General features: G+C 38.1%; 2 protein-coding genes across 14 annotated transcripts in view; one reads left to right on the top strand and one right to left on the bottom strand.

Moving 5' to 3' along the window:
* The window catches only part of B3GALNT2 (beta-1,3-N-acetylgalactosaminyltransferase 2), a 29,796-nt gene extending 22,732 nt beyond the window's left edge, over positions 1 to 7,064 (top strand). Inside the window, exons 8-12 of one of the 3 annotated variants that reach the window (XM_058836317.1) lie at positions 725 to 905; positions 2,493 to 2,618; positions 4,667 to 4,826; positions 5,242 to 5,298; positions 5,660 to 7,064. In XM_058836317.1, the coding sequence (XP_058692300.1) occupies positions 725 to 905; positions 2,493 to 2,618; positions 4,667 to 4,826; positions 5,242 to 5,298; positions 5,660 to 5,794 (659 nt within the window). In that variant the 3' untranslated portion in view covers positions 5,795 to 7,064. Of the gene's footprint in view, positions 1 to 721; positions 906 to 2,492; positions 2,619 to 4,666; positions 4,827 to 5,241; positions 5,299 to 5,659 lie in introns of all 3 variants that reach the window. The other 2 variants (XM_058836316.1, XM_058836318.1) reach the window with 2 other exon arrangements.
* GGPS1 (geranylgeranyl diphosphate synthase 1) overlaps positions 5,385 to 16,093 on the bottom strand; it is a 51,702-nt gene continuing 40,993 nt past the window's right edge. For 8 of the 11 annotated variants that reach the window (XM_058836303.1, XM_058836302.1, XM_058836297.1 and 5 more), the window contains 11 exons: positions 13,369 to 13,467; positions 13,109 to 13,185; positions 12,763 to 12,858; positions 12,075 to 12,139; positions 11,926 to 11,990; positions 11,296 to 11,448; positions 10,395 to 10,548; positions 9,844 to 9,912; positions 8,750 to 8,809; positions 7,346 to 7,437; positions 5,385 to 7,097 (listed from right to left, as the gene is read on the bottom strand). In XM_058836303.1, the coding sequence (XP_058692286.1) occupies positions 7,005 to 7,097; positions 7,346 to 7,437; positions 8,750 to 8,809; positions 9,844 to 9,912; positions 10,395 to 10,548; positions 11,296 to 11,448; positions 11,926 to 11,990; positions 12,075 to 12,139; positions 12,763 to 12,858; positions 13,109 to 13,185; positions 13,369 to 13,467 (1,023 nt within the window). In that variant the 3' untranslated portion in view covers positions 5,385 to 7,004. The remainder of the gene's footprint in view (positions 7,098 to 7,345; positions 7,438 to 8,749; positions 8,810 to 9,843; positions 9,913 to 10,394; positions 10,549 to 11,295; positions 11,449 to 11,925; positions 11,991 to 12,074; positions 12,140 to 12,762; positions 12,859 to 13,108; positions 13,186 to 13,368; positions 13,468 to 16,093) is intronic. The other 3 variants (XM_058836305.1, XM_058836301.1, XM_058836298.1) reach the window with 1 other exon arrangement.

Genomic DNA, 16,093 nt, shown 5'->3' on the forward strand with positions numbered 1-16,093 from the left:
GAGCTATTTCTAATTTCTAAGATTTTGGCTACACATTGCTGGAGTCAATGTGTTCTTTTTGGTCCATTAAAGCCAATATAAGCAGTGGTTTTGAGAGTCTTCTGGCTGTGTTTTTGTAGCTAGGCCTGGCAGATATAATTGGGCAGAGCCTGAAATGAGTTGTGTGCTAAAGCCCTTCCATCTTTGTGAAACCACAAACTACCACCTTATCTGCAATATATTTTTAGCTTTTACCTGCAGTTACGTGAGGGGGTTCAGCAGGGGCCATCTGTGCTACATCAAAGCAATGCCTATTTGATTATACTTAGCACAGCATTGTTTGTTTGTGTGTTTATTTTTTTATGCCAGGTACATATACTTAGGAGTAATTGACAGTGGCCTTTTTACTCTACAGGTAAGAGTAATAGAGAAGTCCCAGACTGTTCCATATATTAAGGAACCTTAAAGAGTTGAATTATTTTATTACTGAAAAGGAAGAGAATACTTTTTTACTTTAAGCTTTCAGTGTCAGACCTTACACAAAAATACATTTCTTTGTAGTTCTGCAACTTTTACCATTTTGTAGAAATTTTAAAATTAAGTACAGGATTTTCATAACCCCATTAATTTGAATGCTTCTTCAGATTAATTTTGTCAATGTGTGCCCTGTATGATCCAGGAGAAATGTGAAATAATATGTAGGTATGCATCTTTGTTTAATAATGGGTGCTGTTTCTTTCAGAAGGTGATGCTCTTTTAAAAAGCCTCCATACTCGCCCAGAAAGGTTTACAAGTCACATTAAAAACCTTGAGAAAGAAGACACTTTATTGAAGGAAGAAAGCAGTACCTATGATGACATTGTTTTTGTGGATGTGATTGACACTTACAGAAACGTTCCCTCCAAATTGCTGAACTTCTACCGATGGTAAGTTGAAAAGAAAGTATTTCCTTATTTTCTCTTAGGAATGGTGCTGTTTGTAGGGCAAGATGATTCAGCAGATTATGTTATTTTATAGGTTCCATGAAACACATGCCTTATGTGATTTACTCCATTAAGTTGCGTTTCTCTCTCACAGTTTTGGGTGCATGTAGTGAGTAAAGTGGCAGTGCCTGTAGTTTTTTTGAATGCTGACCCTTGGTGCCTTAAATCAGCACAAGAGCTGGCAAGACAGGCTTCTGCTCTAAGAGTCCAGGTGTAAAAAATTGTGTTTCTCCATGTAATTTCTTTTCATTTGTATCTAACTGAAAGCTAGCAGTTTTAGTATTTGAAAGGATGTCTTTTGGCCAGTTAGTATACATACTCAATATTTTGGTTTGTGGCCATTGCTCTGGTCCCATAATCATCTTGATGGGCCTTTGCTGCACTCTCCACCCAGTATGGCTGTATCCCATACTTGTACTTGTACTGAGGAGTCCGAGACTGCACATCTGTTGTCCAGATGTGGCCACACCAGTGCTGAGTGGAGGGGAAGGGTTGGAAGCTCCTGTACAGGGAGGACAGAAGGCTGACAGGAAGAATTTTCATAGTGTAATGCATTGTGTGTGCTGAATCTGAATGGTAGTAAGTTTCTATCTCTAATTTGCAGTGACTTCTGTTACTCTGAGACAACTGTTTCAGTTAATTGATGCTGCTGTGGAGTAAGAAATATAGTTGACAGTTGTAATTTAGCCAAAATTCAGTTTAATTGCTTGCAAGATTATGCACTTACTTCACAAACTCCATAGCTATGGATGTAACTGAAAAACTGAACCATGCTTTCAGTTCTAAAAAGCAGGTTTGCATGTCAAGATTTAGATCTTTGTGATAATTTCTTAGAGATTAGCAATTTTTCAAGATTTAGTAATAAAAGGCTTTTAAATATACCTTTCTTGTTGTAAGGAGTTACCCTTACAAATATTTGTAACCAACCCAGCTATGATCCCTAGAATCTTAGTCTTTTTTGGTAAATTTATGCATGTCACATTCAGCCATTTCAGACAGTTAAAGATAACATTTTTCATATCTGAAGGGTGCATTTACAGAGACAGAGTAAGTACAGAGTTGTTTCCACAGATGTTTTTTACCACCTACAACTTTCTCATTGCCCTTGAACTGACTGTCTTGTCCTGAAAGTAGGCTACTGACGTGTAGCCAGTGGCTTTTAGCAGCTGTGATTCCTGCATCACAGTCCCTACATCAGGGATTCATATCCCTCTGAGGTCAATACTGCTTAAGATGGTTTCATTAGTAAATCCACTATCTGTCCTAGAGAACAAAACTTGAAATTTGTTTTCTTCTGCTCATACAAAAGTCCATGTTGTAAGATCATCATAGGATACAGCTCCATCTCCATTGAAGGACAAACAATCAGCCGTGGTTGATAGAGAAAACATTTAGAAGTCAAGGGCAGGAAAGACATTCCTTCCCTTTTGCTTACCCCCCCCTGCATCCCAAAAAAACCCTTGCAGAGTGTACTGTCTGTAGTTTGTGGTGTGCAGCTCAGCATCTCATCACTTTTCTTTTTGGCTACAGGACAGTTGAATCAACAAGTTTTGACTTGTTGCTGAAGACTGATGATGACTGTTACATTGATTTGGAAGCTGTTTTTAACAGGATAATGCAGAAAAAATTGGACAGGCCAAATATTTGGTGGGGAAAGTAAGTTGTTTTTTAAAATTATCTTTAAGAGATAGATACCATTTCTTTAGAGAATGGTTCAGTGATTTAGGTGTTTTCATGTGGGTTCCCCTCCTATGCCTAAGGAAGCTAGTTGTAAGAAGCAGGACTTCTGTATGTTAGAACTTTGAATGTCAGAATCAGAAATCAGTCCTTTACAAGAACTTTCCAGAGTATGGCTTTAGAATGATTTAAACTTGCTGAATATCTTACCTGGTTTTAAAATGTGTTGTATTATGGACATCTTTGTTGTGGTACTTGAGTAATTAAGAATTTTCCAGCAATTACAGTGAAGTTAAAAGGAAAGTACATACTACAGAACTACAAATATTACTTCTTGTGATGTGATTTTTCTGGTGGGCTTGAAGAAGTGGGGTAAAAAGCAGAAACAAGATTTTGGTTATGGTTTACACTTTATTGTAATATCTGTGAATTTCAGGCATTGCTACCCATTTCTGCTGTTCAAAATAGCAGAACTGAATAATAAATTTTTGAGTGAACTTCCCCAGCCTGTATTACAACTGTGAATAACCACGATGATCCAAATAGCCCATATCTTCCCTTCCATCCATGGAATGCATTGCAGCTCTGGTATGACATCCAGTGTAGCAGAAACGTAGCATTCAATATAGCATAATGGTACAGTGTGTCTTCATGTTGCCCTCTGCGCATTGAAGAATAGCAGGCCTTTGCTGCTTTGTTTCACAAACCTGGTCCTGCCTGTTGCTTACTCATAAAGTAATTTAATAAGGTGTGTGGTCAAGTGTGTGAAACAGTTGGTTATCTTGTGATTATCTCAAAGATCTGTATCAGTGACATCTTTGAGTGTAAAATCTTTAATAATCACAGTCTTCAGGTCTGGCAAGTTATGTGTAGGGAACAGCACAGAAATAACTAGGAAAGTATAAAATTATTATCAAAGCAGATGTTTCTCGGTCCTGGAGGGGGTTAAACCCTTCGTGCTGTGATTCCACAGAGTGGAAGATACTGGGTCTAAAGTGAATTCAGGTATCAGCTGAGACTTTTATTTACTTTGTGCTTTAAGATGTCAGCTTCAGTTGAGTATGGGCAGAATCTGGTAACACATCTGCCACTCAGCTGTAATTAATTCCTCCTTTTCAGGGCTGTTGTCTGAGGTGACAGTTCTTGGTAGCTCACTGAAGCTTTCAGCTGCTTGATGACTAGAAATCAGCAATGCTGAACCTCTTTGTAAAACAGGAGCGAGGAGACCCTGCTGCATTGACACAGTTAGGTCTCTTAGCTATGAGTGCATGAGGTATTTGTGAGGCCAGAGGAGTGCAACAGCAGCTTGCTCCCAAACAGGAAAAGCAGGATGCTTCTCAGTGCCTCACTCGGCATTTGACAGGGTCCATAGCACTGCACAGTGCGGCAGCGAGCTCTGCCACACTGGGAGCGTGTGGGGAGATGATGCCAACAGAGACTGCTTCCTGCAAGCCTCGAGGAGTGCATGAAGCCTTCCTTAGAGAACACCACTGCCAGGAAGAGGTTTTTTTGTAATTCAGTGATGGCAGCCTTTGAACATCTCCTTTGTTGAGCTTCATTTGGAAAACAGCTTAGAGAAGGTACTGCTTCCTGATTTTTAAGCAGCCACTAGTTTTAACAGGAAAATGGGTTGCATAACATCGCTATCTGCATCCCTGCTGGAGGCACTGCCTTTGTGTCATGTTGATTAACTGCAGGGATTAATTAGCAAGACACAGATGCCCCTGTTAGAAAATAGGTAAGGCTAGTTCAAAACCCAACAGCAAGGTGCAGACGCTGCAGACCTGACTTGCAATGTTGCTTTTGTTTCTGTTTTGAAAACTTTCTCTTGTTATCCAAGATTGAGACCAAACAACAGTTACAATTTTAGCTTTATGCCTTAGAGAAATAAGACTAGGAACTATAATTAGGATCACCTACTTCTTCCTCTCAGTCATTTGTTACCAGTATTATTTCAGTTGTTATCAATGTTCATAGGTTCCACAGAGGACTCTCTAGAAACATCTCATGTCTAACATGGTCTTCAGTTTCAGACTAAATTGGGCAGTTGATCGAACTGGGAAATGGCAAGAACTGGAGTATCCAAGTCCTGCATACCCAGCCTTTGCTTGTGGATCTGGCTATGTAATCTCCAAAGACATTGTGCAGTGGCTGGCAAGCAACTCTGAAAGATTAAAAACGTACCAGGTAATAAAGACTGGTTCAGTTTTTCTCTGTTAAAGTGGTCTGGGGAACAGCATGTACTGGGTGAGTCAGAAAGAACATTGCTCAAGTGTTAGTGTTGGGCTCTCCTGGCTAATGTGGGCTTTTGCCGTAGTTTTGGTTGCTATGCTTAGTGCCTGTTCTAGGTCAAAGCACAGATGTTTTGCACTGAGAACCTCTGAAGCTATAATCTTGTTTTTTATACTGTTTTTGTAAGAACAGTGTATTATCATGAGGAAGGTGGGAGGATTATTTTAACACCTCTGCAGTAGTCTGGTGTAGGTTTTTAGTAACCATTCTTTACTGCTGGTAGATGATGCAGCTTATTCCAGGTCACAGTCATGCTTTGTGCTTTGTTAGTGCTCATATCTGTATGTTTTATTCTGATGTGTCATCTCAGGGTGAAGATGTGAGCATGGGCATCTGGATGGCAGCTGTAGGACCCAAGCGATATCAAGTAAGTCTGAAGGAATTGTCTGACCTTACAGAAAGAGGACATGCCTGCTGTTCCAAGCAGCATAAAACAGGATAAATGTTTTTTCTTTAAAAAGGAATTTAAATAACCATTGAATTAAAAATCCAGAGGAAAAAAAATCTTTTAAAATGTGTTTAAAAGAAAAACCACAAAAGCACCTGCAGACTCCATCCCTACCCCCAAGTTCTCTGAACAGGTCTAGCAGATCAGTTTGGGATCTTTGTGTGCAACATTTGTTACTAGAACCAATTAACACTTAATTGATTGATTCTTGGAAGTGAAGATTGTTGGAGACTACATACTTTCTAAGAAAACCTGTTGAAATGGTTCTCTCTCTTAACAGGATGATCTCTGGTTGTGTGAGAAGACATGTGAGAGTGGCATGCTGTCTTCCCCCCAGTACTCTCCCCAGGAACTGGGAGAGCTCTGGAGATTAAAGGAACTGTGTGGAGATCCATGTAGATGTGAGGAAAGATGATGGACTTGCCTTGGAAAACAGGGTAGTATATAATGATCATGGAAAAGTGTACATTTGGATTCATTCATGGAATAAGAAATATTAAGGTAACCTTTAATGTTGGGTTTCAACTAAAGTATAACAATATTTGCACATCCCTTTTGATAATCACGAGTGGACTGATACTATTCGTTTTCTATAGTGTAGATGTTGATCAGACAAAAACCAAAATGTTCAATATTAAAAAAAAATCCTTTTTATAAAAAGTCAAAGACCTACTTGTAATTAATAAATGCACATAAGAATGCCAACTAGCCTGTCTTTTGTAAATTAAAGCACTACTGATTTGACTCAGTATAGGGCTGTTCCAGGATCCTGTGGAGAGTTGTGCTCAGCACCAGGGCAATTGGTAAGTCTTGCTGCAGCAGGTTCTGTGCTAAGGAGTTGTCCTCATCTGTGCAGGGATGGGGACAGCAATGGGGGCCAGGATTTGTGATCAGTTTGTTTATACCACTGTCATTTAGACAGAAATAAAATCAAGGTTTGCTTATACCAAATCTTCAAGTACTACAAAGTTGGCCTGATTTAGGAGGGATTTCTTAGAGCTCACTGTGTTACTAGATTGGAATCTGAGGTTACACAAGTAAAAGTAAAATAAGATCAAAGAACAGCACGCATAAGATTATAAAATAATTAGCAATGCCTTGCAGTGTGCTGAGAACTTCTTTATAATGTGGTATGTTAATACTGTAGGGTAGAAGAAAGGTCTGGCAGATTTTGACCCAAATCATCTAAGGTAGATACTTCTAAAATTACTACTGGGTTTTGTTCACTTTAAGGTCATTGGATGTAGGTGAAAGCAAAGAGCAGGTGGCCTCTCAGTGCTGCACTAATCTTGTCTTGTCAGTAAACCCTGTATTTGGTTCAGTAAAACAAATTCTCACACTGCTGAGGGAAGGCAGTATAAAATTGGCAAAAGGGTGTCTTTGAGTTTTATTTAATTAAAGCATTTAAGCACTATTTGGTATCTCTCCAGTAGGACAAATGAGCAGATGTTTTCATGGAGGCTGACGATCAAGTTGAGGAGCTGAAAGTACAATTGCACAGTCCTCTGGTGCCACATGTGAAACTCATATTCACCTATATGTCTGTTCAGGCACAGGCTGTCCATGTGTCTCTCTTTTGCAGTTCTGTGTCAGCTTTTCCTTTAGTCCAGCAAGAGAGTCCCTTCTTACCACCGTACTAACACACAATCTCCACTTTCTATTGAGTAAAACTGCAAAGGCTTTAAGTCATTGTCTAGTTTGACTTCTTTTCCTTCCAACTAGAATAAGAAAGCAAAAAAAAACCTAATCAGACTTAAACTGAAATCCCTTAATGTAAACCAAATAGCAGACAATTGCAGTCAGAGAGAATCAGTCATATTACAGGAATGAAATTAGGTCCTAAATTACAGCATGAAGACAGCCTTCCTCAAGTGAAATGAATTTCTTTAGATAGTATTTTAGAAACATGCTATGGACCTTTAGCAGCATGAAATATTTTGTTGTTGAATACCCACTTTTAACTCACTTTAGAACTTTCGTAGGACAGTTTCAGTTCTGAACCAGGAATTTTAAATAGTCGATAGAGCAATCCTTTGACCTTCTGAATAGTCATAGACTCTGTTGAGGGGAGGGAAAGAAAAGTCATTAGAAAAATGCTGCTGCCACTGAGCTGTAGCAAAGTACCAGCATTTCACTTTACTTGCTTATACCAACAGTGAAAGGCTGTATTGCTGCTTCAGTTCTAACACTGCAATAATGTCTTTGGTACCTGAAATATCTGCTACTGTCAAGTGGAAAATGGTTTAACCTGTGGTGGTTAGGGCAGGATGTGCTACTACAGATCCCATATACCAAATTAAAGTGTTTTGTTTGTATTTCTACGTGCTAAACTAAGTGACCTTTGGGACACACACCAGCCAGGTTCTGACTACTTGCATCTGGCAACTGTTCCTTGCAGTTTTTATTACCAGGAATTGGCTTTCCCAGCACAAGTAAGCAAATGGCACTGTGGAACCAATGGTATTCATAGGAATGGTATTGAGTTAATAGTCCCAAACACATTGTTAGCAGAGTTGTTTATATTATGAAGTCTGTAATAGGAAGGGGTATTTTTTGTAATGGATCTCGAATGAGTAGATGTAGTTTGTTCCAGGGGTGATACCTGTGTTTGCAATAGATAAACTCAGTATTTTGGTTGAACTTTCACTTCTTTTGAAGCTTTATCTAAAGGCACAGCAATAGTGAGTTATTCCTGTAATACCACACATTGTACTTAGACAAATATTTTTCTATCAAACATTTTTGTAAAAGCTGTATCTATCTGATTTTATGCAACTTGTGGTAATAAATGTGGTTTTTATTTTAGACTAAAGCTTGAATACTTCTTTTCTCTCAGACTTCATTATGATGCATCTTTCGAAAACATCCAATTTCGAAAACAGCCCAATTTGCAATGGTCTTAATTCATTTTAGTCTCACTACAGGCACTAAAACTTCAAAAGACAAATTTGATGGAGGTCAGAACTAGATTTCTAACTTCATGTATTAGATACCAGACCTCAATATCTAGATTTACACACTATGTGGTTGCCTTTTAAGACTTCATGGTCTGGTTGCTTGGTTAACACATCCACCAGCTTTCATCCCTCTTAACTGGGCTTTAATTGCCTCAGACTCATTAGTCATGAAACCAGCAGCAGAGGTCATAAGACAAGCATCAACTTTCCATCTTCAAGTTGGACTGAAAGTAAGCATGAAGGCCAGAAGAATAATGACTTTTTCAAACATTTTCTTCCTTTGTCATTTCTTTATATGACAGAGGAAAAGCTTTCAGGAGCTGACAAAGCCAGAGGCAGCTGCCATTCTTTCATACAGTTGTTTGAAAAGGAGCAATGAAACAAATGCTTGAATATAAGCCAAGACTTCATACCTGGTAGTTTTTTCTCCACTGGTTTCTGTTCAGGTTTCTCAGGACACTTAATTGTCAGAGCTTAAGGAAGAAAGGTGAGGCATTATTGAAAGAATGATAAGCCCTGTTCTGGCAGAAGCATAGTCTTTCTAGTCTGATTTTATTAGAAATTGTTTCCCTTAGCTCAGCCTGATCTCAAAAATTAGCAGGTTGCCTGCATCTGAGCAGTTAAGATAGCATTTAGTCATTATCTGAAAGATTAATTAATTAAAATAGCCAAGTTTTTATTCATCTTTGGTAAATTATTGTAGAAGTGACTCCCTAATGCTTAAAGATAGGTTTTTTTTATCAAAACGAGTATTTATGTAACAATGCTTAATTTCTACTTCATTTTTTAAAAATAACCTGCAGTAGAATGGAATTTGCTTATTCAGTTTAAAACAGGCTTTTGGTCCTCTCAAAAGCACCATACAAATAGTTTGAAAGGACATTATTAGCCTAATTATTTTAAAGAGATTAAAAGACTTATCCTTAAAAAAATGTTTATATTATGTCTAGCCAACAAGATTCCTCGTTCTATTTAGTCTTCCACCTAAATGCATTAGAATGTTATGCTTTAAAATACTATTTTGCCCATGGAGTAAAAAGTTTTAGTTCTTCTATCAACTGGGAAACACAGCTACATGAATTTGCAAGTGCAAGATGTAACCTAGATTAAATATGTAGACAACCCCAAACCAAAGCTACCCATATTTTTCTTGTCTGTCCTAAAGTTAAGAAGTTATAAAAAAGTTAGTATCAGAAAACAGTGCAGCTGTTGAGATTAAAATCTGGGATGTCTTCTGTAAAGAAGCCATTCACACTGTCAGAATGGAGTATCAATAGTGTTTGTTCTCCATTAAATCTCAGCTGAGAAAATCCTTTGGCTTGGGTTTAGAGGGGAAATGAGAAGAGAGTACACAGAATCAGGTTTCCAGCCAAACTCACTGAGACAGTTCAGAAAAGCAAAATTACAAGCTGAAACTTTTTCTTCTCCATATACACCCAGAAGACACTAAACTCATAAAATATTCTAAATGCAGAAGGAACAATTTTGACCATTTCTGGCCTCTTACTCAGGAGCTGGTTTTTCAGAGTCAAAGGCTGTTGTCCCTTCAGTTCTCCTTCTTCAGGTGCTCCATATTCTGTTGGAAGAAAAGTGCATGTAGAACCCTTCAAAGACTAAAACTTGAGCTCTAAAGACCACTGTGGTGCAGAATGAGGCACGAGTTCCCTCAGCACAGACGTGGTAGCTCCTGCACCACGCAGCGCTGCAGACGTGAGTCTTTTTCAGCTGCTGCAGCACTCAGGACATGGGGGAGCTGCTTAACATTCCCACTGCTGAGAGAGCTACTGCCTGCTCAGCAGCAGTGGGGGAGTGGATGCTCACAGGTGCTGGGGTCTCCAAGGCAGGGAGCCCGAGTTCCTGAGGCAGCAGTGCCCTGAAGGGTGCAGTTCTGTGCAGCTGCCCCACAGGAGCAAAAGCCCACCGGCACAGAGGCTCACCAGTGGATGGGCTTTCCATGTGGAAAAAGGACCAAGGGGAAGAGAAATTGAAAACAGACCAAACCAGTGCTGCCACAATGCCAGAGGTGAGGAAATGCTATTGTACTCTGCTTGTACTTACTAAGACAGAGTGCTTGATATCTGGGATGGGCAGCAAGAAATTCTTCACTTGGTTTGTTTTTCTCTGGGTTCCAGTGCCCACCAGCTTCTAGCCAGTCCTTTCCAAATATTCTGCGATAATCAAGCTCTGCTCCTTTTCTTTCAACGGGAAGGATCTGTACTGACACAGGAATGACACATAATTCTATTATATAACTTTCCAGAGAATAAAATCTAATCAATGCCACAGACTCCTTGGTCTTACTTGGTGTTCAGTATGTTTTAATGCTACCAAGAATCTTACAAACCATGCTCCAAATACTGACTGATCCATATATTCAGTACATTTTAGAGCCATTAGGAGTCTTAAAGCCCCTCTGTGTACTCACTGAGCCATAAATGAGTATCTAAGCAAAGATTTTGCTGTGTATCATGGTACAAGGATGTTTTCTGTAGCAATGGATCAGATGCTGCCTCTGCTCCCCTTTACGACAAACATTTGCTGAAATTTTGATTTGGTGTGCATTATGGTATTTTTCCATTGCAGAAGGCAAATGTTGGTATTGCTGTCACTGAAACAGATCTGACTAAGCTGCTTTTTCTTTTTTTTTTTCTTTTTTTTTTAAGAGTATGGTTTTTGTTAACGGTCCTCAACTTCAACACAATTCAGGGGCTGAGAGAAAACCACCATTGACCCATCTTGTCCAAGTCCCCACTGAGTTACCAATGCTCACAAGGAGGGCTCAGTCTTGTAGCCCTACTGACTGCCCTGCTGACAAGGGGATGGACTAGTTAGCTACTAGTTAGCACTACTTTTCCTGCATCCAAGCAATCCATCATCTTAAAAGAAACTGAAAACAATTCCTCAGGCAGTGATTTAAAGTTTCTGCCAGACTCATGCAATTTGTTGAAATATCACATACCTCACAGTTGTTCAGAACTTCCAACTGACTGATCTTGGCAATAATGAGCTGTGTCAGGGTCTCTGGGTTCTTCTCTGTGTCCACGAAGGGATTATTGTTACACTGCAGTGCCCGCAAACTTGGCAGTTTATCAAGCTCATTGATAGATGACCACTGAAATGGAAGGGAAGAGACTTTTGAGGAAATATAAAATATAACTTCATTTCAGAACAATTCCTGATAACACTGAATTTTCACGTACAACAAACATGACTGGAAAAATTATTTTGATCATCAGAACCAAGTACTTAGATGCTGTTCATTTAGCTAAGGAAAGAACTGCACTCCATTTAATTAAAAACCAAAGCAAACCAAGGAATTAGTCAGAATTTTAGATGATTAGAATTCTGTGAGAGGAATTATGAGGCAGCTGCTATAACATAAATGTGTTTAAACTGTTAGAGAAATGTTTTTACATTTTTAAATTATTATTAATTATTTTTAAATTATGCCTCTGTTTTGACCGAAGTGTTCGTTACCTCAGAATCTTACACTTACAATCAAAGAAAATTTTAAAAAGCAGAACTTCAAGTTACTTGTAACAAAGATACATGTACTTACAAAATGTGAAATCATCACAATCTAACCTACCTGTGATATTTTATTGCCATTTATTGCAAGGCGTTTTAGTGAAGGAAACATTTTAGTCTTGCATCCTAGGAAAAGAGTAAGAAGATGACAGTGAAAACTTTAAATAAACAGAATTTTAAAAGTATAAATAAATTACTTCTTTTACATACCAAATGCAACATCAGGAAACTGTATAGAAGATATCCCAGTGTTTCTAAGTATTAGCTGTTCTAATCTGAAATTTAATAAATACAATGATCACTGTATGTGGCACAGGAAGTTTTTTGCAAAGAAATACAACCTAGTTTTTTTTTTCTTTTCTTTATAAAGATCTGCAGCTTTTGATGTGGTGCAGCATCACTGATAAATGAAAAGCAGCCTCACAGACAGTACCCAGACTTCAGCAGTGTTCAGGGAATAAAATTTTCAGTGAGTAAGTGCAACAATTTCAAGCTTTCAGAATGGCTCCTGGATTTAAAATGTGTGATTTTTCTAAATGATTTTTTTTTTTAAATAGCTTGTGGCTATTGAAAATCATGGCTGCTGTTTTGGTGTACAGGGAAAGATGATAATTCTGCAAATTAGCAAAATGTGGTAAATCACTTTCATTTCATAAGTGTATAATGAAAACCTAATAACACACAGCTGAAGAATGTGTTATTATACAACAAAAACAAGATTATATTAAAACAGCTCAACTAAATAATGCAGTTACTCTCCTCAAGAGGGCAAAATGCCTCTACTTCAAGATCTCATGAATCTTTCATGCAACATCAATACTATCATATTTCAGCCAACAAGGACTACAGAGATGAATATGTAGGACAAAGAATTTCCAGCAAATTTGTTTACAGCTACCTGGGGAGCTGTGCTATTAGATGCATCTGATTTCCATCCAGCAACTGGTTGTCTGAAAGGTCTAACAACTTCAGGGTCTGCAGGACATTATCAGGCCTGACACATTGGAAAAAACAAACACAAACACAGAATATTTTAAGTTATTGGCCAACGAAAACACTGTTTTCCTAAGTATATAATCACATGCACACAGTTGTGCACATTTATGAATGTTCTGAAGTACATAACATGAAATTTGCTTCAATTATTGTCACGGTGATATATATGTTACAGGAATGTAACTTCATGTTCTAAGTAACTTTGTGATACATCAGTGGCTAACAGCTGACTGACTCATGTTACTCACCTTTCCAAAACTGTAATATTATTAGAAGAAAGGTACAACTCTTCAAGTACTGGCCATCCTTGAGCACAAAGAAGAACCTAAGAGCAAAACTTTATTTAATATAACAAAAGATGGGAAAAATACTTCAGAAATTATACTTCATGCGAATTTGCTGTGAATGGGTTCAGAACAAGCTATGGCTCCCCAAACCAGAGGAACAATTATTAAAGATTTCCTAGTCTTCCCTTTCTTCCAGATTGCTCTCCTGTACCTGGATCTACCAGCACAGATGACATCAAAGGGGTTCTGCAGTCACGACTGTAAGTCCCAAGCTTGTGGCCACCCTCACAGCTGAGACTGGAAACTAAGTGACCTGGAAACTGAGTTAATTTATTCAGTGAGTTGGAGTGACCAGGTTTTCCCTATGATGAGGTGAGGAACTGGCTGTACAAACTCTCTCTATATATATGCAGAAGTTCCAGAACCAGCTAACACACATATCTCATCACGTCTGACAATATTTTTTAATATCTTAACTTATCAGAGCTTGAAGCCTTTTCTGTCTTGGGACTGTGCCAGCCTATAACCCACTAAAAGCCAAGAACTCCATTAATTCAACACATCCTGAAATTTTCAAGTTCTCTAAAGAAAATAAATAAATTCAAAAAGGGCTACAAATTGAACAAAGATACTTTTGTTTTAGATCTTATGCCCTGAAATTGCATAAAAGATACTTTTTCTTTATGCTGTTTTTTGATTCACAAGAGGAGAAAAAGGAGGTAAAGCAACTTTTAAAAATAAACACTTATTACAAGATGATATAAATTGATGGCATAAAATAGTTCTGTATTGTGAAATTATTCTGCAATTGTGAAAGTGTCAAAAATTGTGCAGTTTTAGCACATGGAGTTCCATAAGCACTGGAACTGATGGCTTTTCTACAAATTGGTGCCTGTGAGTAGCAAATTATTATTTTTGCTGAGTTTTTTTTCTGGTGTGTATTCTCCATAATCAAAATAAGTGTGAGCTCACCTTGCTACCCTTTCTTTGGTTGGGAAATTTACAGGGGCTCTTTCATTGATCTACATTCCTGTTTTAAGGGAATTAGTAGATAACAAATTATTTTTAAGCCCCTAACTATCCAAAACGTGACTGTAACTGACTAGGGGATTCGGAGTTTCTGAGATGCAAGAACACAGACAGACAGGTGTGCAGCAGTCACTGAAAGCTTGTTTATACAGGAAGTTACAAAGGTTACAAGCAGTGGAATTCAGAGATCTGGACAGTCCAATTCAACTGTTTTTGTGCACAGCTGACCCCTTCTCCTGTAATCATCCCCTCTCCTTGGCACCATTCTCTCTGTTACAGCTGCACGAGCCCATCTTAGCTGCAGGTCTGTATAACTGACTCAGACACCATGCCAAGGGTAAACACAGATCTCCTCCAGAGGCAGCCTCTGATTTGGAGCTCAACTGCTTCACACCCAAAAATACGAAAAATCAACCTGCTGCCATATCTGTAACACACAAACACAAAGTTCAGATATAACAACTTTTCCTGTTCCAAAGCAAGAGCAGGGAATGACGATATTTCATCTCTTTAATCTGGTAGTGTTTCCCCATGTCAACAAGGTAGACCAAAATAGTTATCCCGTGGTGATGAAGGAGCATGACAAGAAACCTGCAGTGTCAAGAGAAATGAGGTGCATGTTGAGTGACAGAGATTGCCCCACAACAGCCCTGCATTGGGATGGATGGATGGATGGATGGATGGATGGATGGATGGAATAAACTGCACAAACCTGAAATATCTGAAGATTTTTCAATAGGCTGCCCAAATGACTAGAAAATTGCCAAATGATGGTCACAGCACAATTCCAAGAAACTCAAATTGCCAAATTTCCAGCTACTGCTTAAAACAGCTTCCTTAGAAACAGAAGTTCACAGACCTGACACTGAATTAACCCTCAGGAAAGACTGGGGCCTCATTTGGATAGCTGATGGGAAGGTAACAAACCCCCAGAGGAGAGCTACTGATGCTCAAAACCAGAAGAATGGAAATGCAAGAGCTATTGCAAAAGAAATAAAGATGACAGCAAGAAACAATTGTCACCATGTAAGTCCACAATGTTCCTGTATCTTTAGTCTGTTTATCCCAGGAAGCAAACAGTATAATTGGGAAAGGCACAAAGAAGCTAAACAATTAAAGCCACGAAGCAGAGAATAGCTGTTCTCAGTTACTTTCATATTAACACATATGGACTTACTAAATAAAATTATCAGGCAGTAATATCAGAACCCAAAAAAGGTTAAATTGATGTTAAATTATAGGTATAACAAAATTTTCAAATGGGTTCTTAATACAGTTAGATATCTAAGTCATGAAACAAAAAATGCACAAATGTTAATTAGAGGTATATAGACTTGAGCTTACAAAGCCCCACAATTCCAGATTACTTTCTGAGAAGTTCTTACCATGTGCTTATCCTTTGCCTAGAATTTTTCCCAACTACCTGCTTCTATTTGCTAGTGTCAGAGGCATGATCCTGCACTTCTGTTCTAACTCAGATTTTTCTTTTACCCTGTATAATAGTAGATTGTATTAGGAATATAAAATCTTAGTTTGAAAACAGAATCACAAATATAACATTATGATTTAAATGCTGAATAAGAAAGGGTTTGGAGCCATAAATATGAATTCATTACACTCAAACGTATTAATTCAATTTCTATGTCAGTGGCTGCTAACTTTAAGTTATTTTATAGACATTTTTCCCCTTTGAAAGTTATATGTTTTGTTTTGAACAATCAATCAACAATTCTACAGTAATAAGCTCTTTTACTGATATAATAATAATCTCAGCAGTATTTAGATATATGCAAATCATATACTAATGAAAGAATTCTTTTTGAAAACTGATGCTCAAGGCATGTGAATGTGGAGCTATGTATTATTGCATAACAGTTAAGCATGTCCCTCTCCTATGAAAAATACTTCAAAACAGAG

Source organism: Poecile atricapillus, chromosome 3 (genome assembly GCF_030490865.1).
Source record: "Poecile atricapillus isolate bPoeAtr1 chromosome 3, bPoeAtr1.hap1, whole genome shotgun sequence".
Classification (NCBI taxonomy): domain Eukaryota; kingdom Metazoa; phylum Chordata; class Aves; order Passeriformes; family Paridae; genus Poecile; species Poecile atricapillus.